We start from the raw sequence: 8,527 nt of genomic DNA, 5'->3' as shown, positions 1-8,527 counted from the left end.
GTCCCTTCCAATCTGGTGCTCTATGATTTAAAATAATGGTTGGTTTAGGTGGGTGTCTTTGGCCGTGATCTGTGGGGGTTCAGCAGGACCCTGAAGAGAGGAAAAGTGAATGAGGCAGGAACCTCTCCATGTCTCTTACTGTAAGTCAGAGATCTTTTTTTATCCAAAAGTATTGAAAGTCCTACATCAGAAGGAGGCAACTGACATGACCTGTGATACTTACTATAAATAATGCACGTACAATAGCACCCAAGGATCTCACGAAATATATTATGTTGGATGTTGTATGCCGAAAGTTTTGCAACCTAAAGGTTTTTCTTTATCCACTGAGGGTGAACTTAGCTCTAAACAGAATACACAGGAAAACACAGTTGCTAATGTGATGGAAATTATTACTGCGTAATAATTAATGGATCTTGTTTGTTGACTTTGCTATTGGGAAATTCACTGTCTAAATATATTGGCTTGATTTAATAAGGGAAAGTCAGGCTGCCCTAATAGGTGGCTGGAAGATAAAATAAGCAGACAAGGTAAAAGAAAAAGGCTTGAAATAAGCCACTTCTTCACGAATGTGTGTGGATTTTTAAAAGTTAATGGGGAAAAAAATACACAAAAAAAGGATTGCAAGCAGATCAAAAGGACTATTTCAGGTTAAAATGGGGATGGTAGGTGGAATCAGGCTGTCACATGCATATTTTTTTAGAGAGAGGAAGGCAATGTGTTTCAAGAGGCCAGATCTACCTGTCTTGTTCTGAGGGGCTAATAAAATTTTGGAAAATGGATATGAAGTTCATTGGCTTTGAAATCTTTTGCTATTCACAGAATCTCACAGAGAAAAATGGCAAAGATCGAACTTCATACTGAGTACCACAAATGGACATCATAGTGCTGTGCAGGACTATAATGAGCGGGAAAACTGAGGAATACAAGATGAGATGAGTAATACCACAAAAAAAAAAAAGGAAAAACTAGATGAGCTGAGGTCAGGGAGTAGAAAGAAGGAAATGTAACCGTACCTATAACCACAGCAGCTCACCCAAAGGTTACTCATGCTTCTGTGAGGAGCAAATCCATGCCCTAAATGAGGCAAACACCACAGCTCAGATTGGAAACAAAAAAGGGGTTATCAGATCTCAGGTGGTGCCTGGTTTTCTTTTCTTCAAGTAACAGTCATCTTTTTTCTAATGGTTTAATATTGAAAGTATTCTTGAAGGAGGGATTTCGATGAAGAAAGCTGACAGTTGTGCCTGGGTCCCATTGATTCAGTGGCACTGGCTCTGGTCCTTGTGGGACAAGTGCTCCCTTAATTTTAGACAAGTCTACTTCAAACACAATTAGACAAGAGCCTTCTTTTCTTTTATTTTTGGCCTACATGCTGAGTGAGACACATCCCTTGCAATCATTATATACCAGTTTATTCACTGTAGACAGGCTTGTTTTAACAGAACTGTCAGGAGATGTGTCTGGTAGTCAAACAACTACCAACTGAAGGTATAATGGCAAGCATGGGGATTTTGTTGGGACATACAGAAATGTGCAAGGAATTTTGACAAAAGCTGAATTTCAAAAGTCTGGTATTTTTCAAGAGATGTCACCAAAGTCTATTTCATGGGATTTTGGGATTGATTCAATATTTCATTTTCACCTCCATTTCCTATATTTTAATCTTTGAAAAGATCAGACAAACAGAAATTATTCACAGGAATTGCAATATGGAAAATCCGTAAGAGCCCATACGATGGATTACGCTGGCCCACTGCTTACGATATGATGCTACCATTAAAATGTATTCTGGTTATTAGGAAAGCTGGAAGTGAGTCAATTATTTGAATAAACAAACAAAGACGTGGTTGCCCCGTAGTTTAGTACATCCCTGAGACGTCTGCAGGCTCCTTTCCCACGCCTGCTGTCTCATTCCTAAACTGGCAGAGGCTGTTGCGCAAGGCAGCCTGGCAACTCCTAATAAACAGGTAGCTTAATGCACTCTTCTGAAGCAATCCCTGCACACCAGGCACCTTTGTACACTCGGCGCAGGCACAGCAAATTGACAGCATCTTGAGTGTATCAAAGGAGGGAGAAGAGGTTTTGCAGCTTAGGGAAAGGGAGGATCAGCTTATCAGTCCAATGGAAGGTTCTTGTGGTCCCTCCAAAGGGGACACGTGTCCTGATCACATGGATGAGCTGGGATACAGAAGTTTGATGTGTCAGACACTTTGAAGAAGGTGAGAAGATAAAAGAAAGTTCCAGCTTTAGCTTTCCCCCTGAAGGCCTCTTTTGTGTGTTTGTGTCTAAAAGATGTAAGGAACAGTGATAACTTCAGCAAAAAGAAGTAACTCAGCGTCACAGCTGATGATGTAGTTCCCAGCCTTCCTAGGAAGCAGTGTTCTTACATGCAAATTCTTAGGTAATTGGCTGGGGATGAACAGAAACAATACACGAAAGAAACAAATCCCATACATCTGAATTCAGGTTCTTGTGCTGGGACAAAATGTGAGTATTTGAATTGCTCAGGAATGAAAGCCTATGTTTTCAAAACCAACTGATGTTTCCTGTTTCTACTAAGGCCTCAGACTGGGCATTCAAAACCACATAGAGCTGTTGGCCAACAGGTTTATATTTACCCTGGGAGTCACGGTAAAACTCACAACATTTCTGCTTATTAATTCCCCAGTTCTAATGCGTTTGGCTTTTGCAAGTTGCAACACAGTAAATACATTTATGTCACTTAGCAACCTCAGCTGTTTCCAAAGGAATGCCTTTTGTTCTTGGAAATCTATTATAAATGCAGGTTGCAAAATGATTATTGGGGAATCTAAACTCGTTTTATTTGGATGGTGTTCTGGCCTCTCCACATTCTGCATTTAAAGGGTGCACAGGAAATTTACTTTGTACAAGCATCCTTCATTTGCACTATTGTTATGAAGAGAAGCTCTGCATTTTTCATAGATATGACAGAAGTTCTGTCAAAAATAAAAAGATGTGAGCAATCCCTGAAGAAAAGATGGACTAGAAAAGACCTCCTAGTCACTGGGTTCACCACGTTCAAAGCCCTCTTACTGTTTTGTAAACAACACTACAAATACTTTACCATTGTGATGCAACACTACCTAGTTTCTATCAGGAACTTACCAACCTGGTTTATTTCTATACACAACACTGAAGTCTGAGATCACAGATCATGCAATTCCGGCATAAGGGTTTGAAATATAAACACCTGTGCAAATTAAATATTATTCCTCATTTCACATTGATTGGGTTACTGGGTTTCTGTACAAGTTAGAACATGCACACGATCTTGAACACGTACGTGTAGTGGAAGGACTGAGGTTACGCTCAATTGCGGACTTTAAAGGATTTAAAGGTTTTCTTTCTTCATCCTTAATAGGTTTAAAGCTCAGAATTCACATCCAGCTGTCCACCTTCTCAGGATCAGCGCAAAAGGTAAGATTCATAAATGTACCTTTATATTCTGAAAATAAAATGTACCCTCAGGAAATACTATAAGACTATGTCCAAATTTTATAGATGACTGCATAATTAATACAATTAGTACCTGTTTATGAAACATTGTCCTCTGCTAGGGATATCTGAAAGTCAAGTGTATCTAAAGACTGTTTTCTAAAACTGCGAACAGATAAAGTCAGAGTGCAAATGAACAACAATAATATAAAGGAACCAATTATTGTTTGCAACTGTAAGATCTTGCTAATAGAATGACTTAGACAACAATTTGCAGTGGGCATTTTCACAGTCCCAGAACAGAAACAGACAATAAAGAGAAATATATCCAGGAAAAAAAAGAAATGTGGCAAAGCTCATTGTTAAACTACTGCCCAGGAAAATGTTGTCAGTGGTCAGAAAAATCTTGTCAACAGTTTTGCAACTCTTGTCATCCTTTTATTTTTAAAAACCTGCCCCCATCCTTAATGCTTCGGGTTTGGGGCTTTTTTTTCATTGAAATTGCGGTAAACTGCTGAAGTAAAAGCCGTGCAGCAGAACTCATCACCAGCAGCAGAAGAAAAAGTATGATAAATCAGCTGTGATTCTCCCAGCCTAAATAAGAATACCTTGCTATAGCTAACTCAGAACTCAGCCAGAAGACCTGGTGGCTACAACTGGAGAGCCAGCTTTTGTCAGGGTTGACCTGGCAGCCAGTCCTGTCATGCTTATGAAGTTGTTCTCATTTCTACAGAAAGGCACTAACAAACATCTATCGGTTCATAAACCATAGTAGTGATTTCTGACGGGAACATCCCATGGTGGCTTCAGAGACTTTAGTCCTGCTTCTGGCATGGATTGGGTTTTAGCAACAGAAAAGTCTCCAGGTGTGGACATGCAGAGATCCCACTCCACAGATGTGATTATGATGTAAATTCATACTGAGCCCTCCTTGATGTAGTTTCCCCACACAAATCTTTGAGGGGGAGCTTCAGACCTGATATAGGATATACTGTCTTCTCCAGCTTTTTGGCTTTTCTCTTTCACTCTTACTGGCAAAAGAGCAGTCAAAATACCAAAGCAATGGCTGAGGTTCCCCTGTTCCTCTAGAAGCACAGAGTCTGAAATGCCCTTCTCCTGATAACCTCTTTCAGATAATACAAATCTATGAAGCTTACTTTGTTGAGCTAGTAAAACTACTAACCCTAATAAGTAGCATTCAACATAAACGTTGTCAGTGTGTTTAGTCCTAAAATACTCAGCAGATACTGAGTTGGTTGTCAATCAGGCAACCCTGGTCTTGTTAAAAAAGTTCTGAGGACATCAGGATTCTGCTAATCACTGCACTCTGAGCTTCCTATCTGTAGCACTGATCTGCTCTATCCTGCAAACTTTTCCCAGGGCTGCTGTTGGTTAGGGATGCAATGAAGCGTGATTTGTGATTATCATTGCTGGGCTCATGAAAGCCCCAGGTGTAGATGTAATCACAGGCAGCACTGAGCTTTTGCTGGTATAGCTTATTTTGCTTTTGTGGGAGGAGAAGAAAAGGTTGGAATAAGCTGTACTGGTTTATTGCAGTTTTGCTTGTACAGAATACCAGATTACCTACTCAGAAGTGCTCTGAATATAGATCTCCCTTGGAGTTGAAGTAGAGCCATCCACTGCATCTATGTAGGCCTTCCTTTATTTCACTTGAAAAGATACTGCATAGTAGGTAGAAGTGTTTTCTTAAAAACACTTTGGTGTGGAGAAACAAGATCTTTTTTCATCATCTGTAGAACAATGTGATCTGAGCTTGAGCAGCCAAGAAGGTGCTGAAAATAGGAAAAGACATGCCCTCTCCTTTGCCAGCCACTTACTGATTAATCAAGGGCATGGTGCTGATGGCAGTTACACATGTGAGCAACTTCCATTTTACTAGCGGTTCCCTGGAGATGGATTCGTGGAAAGGGTCTGGAACAGGAAAAGGCAGGGCAGAGCCTTGATCCATGTGATGAAGTAACCCCAAGTAGGTAGAAGACCCAAGAGAACACCACACAGACTTCCTTCATGGCCACTAACTCTAGTGATGGAAAGTAAGACCCCAAAGGCCAATTCTGTGCCAAGGAACTAAACCCAAATCAATGTGCAGCCGGACACGAGGGCACAGAAAGGTACCAGGCTGGTGAACTGATCACACCATTGCCAGGTGTGAACCGGCGGCAGCGCGGGTTGATGGCAGAACCGGGCACTGTCCCACGACAGTGTTGTGATCTCAGAACTGAACCTTGCAGACACAACTGCAATGGGAATTGCAACGCTTTTTGATGATCCGCTTTGGAAGGCACCGGTGCGTAACGTCAGCGCTCTTTTACGAGAACGCAGCACCGCTTCCACGTGCAGCGCTGAAGGGAACACACAACACACACAGCGCCCATCCCGCCGGTAGAGCGCGGCGGGCGCTTACAGGGGCACTGGCACACGCTCGTAGCCCTTCACATCACTGAAGGTTTCGCGGGCCGGCATTTATCGGGCCAGCGGGCTGGGGCAGCCGCGGTACCGATCGCGGGGGAGGCTGTCCAGGCTCCCGGAGGAACACTCCGGGGGGCAGCTTTAAACCCCTCTGCGCCCGGGCGCCTCTCGCCCCCCTGTGTTCCTGCCGCCCGCACTGAGGTGAGCGGACGGCGCAGAGACCCCGTGCGCGGCCCGCGCCTCCCTCAGCCGGGCCGCTGCCCCGCCCCCTCACACCCCTCCTGCCAATCACCCTGGCCCCTCCTCCGAGACCCGAAGTGCGGGGTTTGAAAGCGGACCGGTCCACGCGGCGGGCAGACTGGGGGGGGGAAGGAAAGGACCGGTGTAGCCGATGGATGAAGTGCAACCTCGCCCAGCAGCGGGTCTCCGGCCGTGAAAGCCATCCCTGTAGCGGGGGGTCAGTGTTGTCCACCCGCCTCACGGGGTGCCTGCGCCGGGAGCCTGCGGCGGCCGGTTGGCCTCGAGGGCTTCCCCCCCCCGCGCGGCGCAGTGGGAGGCGCCCGGGACCTCGCGTCACCCATTGTTTACAAACCAACGCCAGCGGGCCGAGCTCCAGCTTCAACCGCAGCCGCTGGAGCCGCGTGTGCTCGCGTGCGCGCGGGGCGGCGGGCGGCGGCCCCAGTCCCGCTGCGGCTGCGGCACGGCAGGGCGCCGGGCGAGATGCCGTGCCGCCCGGGCGAGCGCTTCCTGCTGCTGGAGCGCTCGGTCGCCGTGGGGCAGGCGGGCCCTAAGGAGGTGGACGCGCTGGTGGCCAAGCTGGGCGAGGTGCTGCAGCTGAGCGCGCAGCGGGCGCCGCCACCGCCCCGCAACACCAAGCACCTGGGTCCGGGCAGCGCCCGCGACCGCGCTGCCCCCTACTCGCCGCGCTGCAGCGGCGGTGGCGGGCTGCTGGCGCCCAGGGGACCGCTCCCTCCGCAAGCCCACCAGCAGCCCGCCGAGCCGCCGCGACCGGACCGGAGCGGCCACCAGCGGGTCACCAAGCAGCTGTGCGGACGGGGCTGGCTGCGGAGCGCTGCCCGCCGGAGGAAGCAGCCCCCGCCGGGACCGGGCGACGGGCCGGCGGACGAGGAGGACCCCCACCGGCTCCTGCAGCAGCTCATCCTCTCCGGCAACCTCATCAAAGAAGCCGTCCGGCGGCTGCAGCTAGCGGCGGCGGCAGCAGCGGCGGCAGCAGCCTCCACGACCTCCAGCGGCAGCGCCTCGGCGGGGAGCAGCGGCGCGGACGGCGAGGCGGCCGAAGCGGCGGTTGTGCAGCCCCGGCAGTAGCCGGCAGGGACGAGCGGCGGTGGCAGTGGGAGCGGAGGAGCGCGGCCGCTAACGGCGGCGGGGCCCCGGGCCGGGCGGACTGCGGGAGCGCGGTGCTGTCTCCGCCGCGATGTAAGTCTCCCACCGCGGTGTGGCCCCTCTCCCGCTGTCGGGGGGGGTGCGGAGCGCGGCGGGGTCGGTTGGGGTGGGCCGGGTGTGCCTCCCCTCACCCCTCAAGGTCATCCCCGGCGCCGCGCCGAGCCCCGCCGCCGCTCGCCAACCGGTGGAGGCCGCGCACGCCGCCCGCCGGAGCTGCTGTTGTGTGTGCCCCCCCGCCGCCCCCGGCAGCTCCTCCTCCTCCTCCCCTGCGGGCAGCCCGGCCGGGGCTCCGGCCCCCCCCCCCGCCGCCGGTCCGCGGCCGCCGCGGGGCTGCTTCGTCTCCCAGGAGCCATTTGCAATAATAGTCGCTGACCCCGGCGGGGGGGCTCCCTTCCTCTCCCGGCGGGTTTGGGGTTTTTGTTTGGGCTTTTCTGATTATTATTTTAACGTTTATGATTTACCCGTTGTGACGGTATGAAGCAGTTTTAAACAAAAATGTGAATATCAAAGCTGGAAGGCAGCTGGACTTACAGTTGTAAAGCCTGATGAGTGAATGAAGCCTGCATTGGAGATGCATTGTTCACGTAGCCGAAACAAGTTTTTTTTCTACCAAAAAGGAAAAGAAAAAAAGAAGGAGAAAGCCCTGAATCCATCCTTCCCCGCCAAACTCAATGGCTCGAATACAGGACGCAGCTGTTGATTTTAAATATTGCACTTCGTACCGGAGTGTTTGAAATGGGTTCCTGGTTTACAGGACTTACTGTCTTAATTAACCTGTCTGTATTGAATAAACGTGGTCTTGTTTTTATTTTCGGCTTTGTGTCTCATTGTGAAGGGGAAGTGAATTTTGGTTCACGAGAACAAAACTATATGGATGATGCTCCAGGAGGCACGTTCCTCTTGATCTTTCAGTGGCGAGATCTCCATTTTGCAGACAGAAAGGGGGGAAAAAATCCCCACAACAATCCGCATAGTCTGATGCAGTGGGACACCGGTTATTAATGCACAGAGATGCAACTGAGCCCCTTTGTTTGCCAGCAGTGTTCATGCGTGAGCTGTGAGACGCCCCTTCGAGCAGCCGAGAATGTGGCTGTTGGAATTTCTACGTCAAATCATATTGAAACCAAAATTGGGCGTCGTGTACTGGGGAAGGAACAGGGCTTGTGTTGGTTACTTGTTTGGGGTTTTTTCTTTCTCTGGGGAGGAGACTCTTGAAAGGAAGGGAGAGATGTCT

At 48.9% G+C, this 8,527-nt stretch overlaps 1 protein-coding gene across 1 annotated transcript; it reads left to right on the top strand.

Moving 5' to 3' along the window:
* The first annotated feature begins 6,525 nt into the window (after window positions 1-6,525).
* Window positions 6,526-8,101, top strand: LOC308217620 (GSK-3-binding protein-like). The gene has a single exon (XM_080610785.1). It carries the CDS (start codon window positions 6,610-6,612, stop codon window positions 7,213-7,215), a length of 606 nt encoding a protein of 201 aa, XP_080466911.1. The 5' UTR covers window positions 6,526-6,609; the 3' UTR covers window positions 7,216-8,101.
* The last annotated feature ends 426 nt before the right edge of the window (window positions 8,102-8,527 follow it).

The sequence above is a fragment of the Psittacula echo genome (assembly GCF_963264785.1).
Source record: "Psittacula echo genome assembly, chromosome: 2".
Classification (NCBI taxonomy): domain Eukaryota; kingdom Metazoa; phylum Chordata; class Aves; order Psittaciformes; family Psittacidae; genus Psittacula; species Psittacula echo.
The sequence above is the reverse complement of the archived record's forward strand: the minus strand, read 5'-3'. Positions and strand labels throughout refer to the sequence as shown.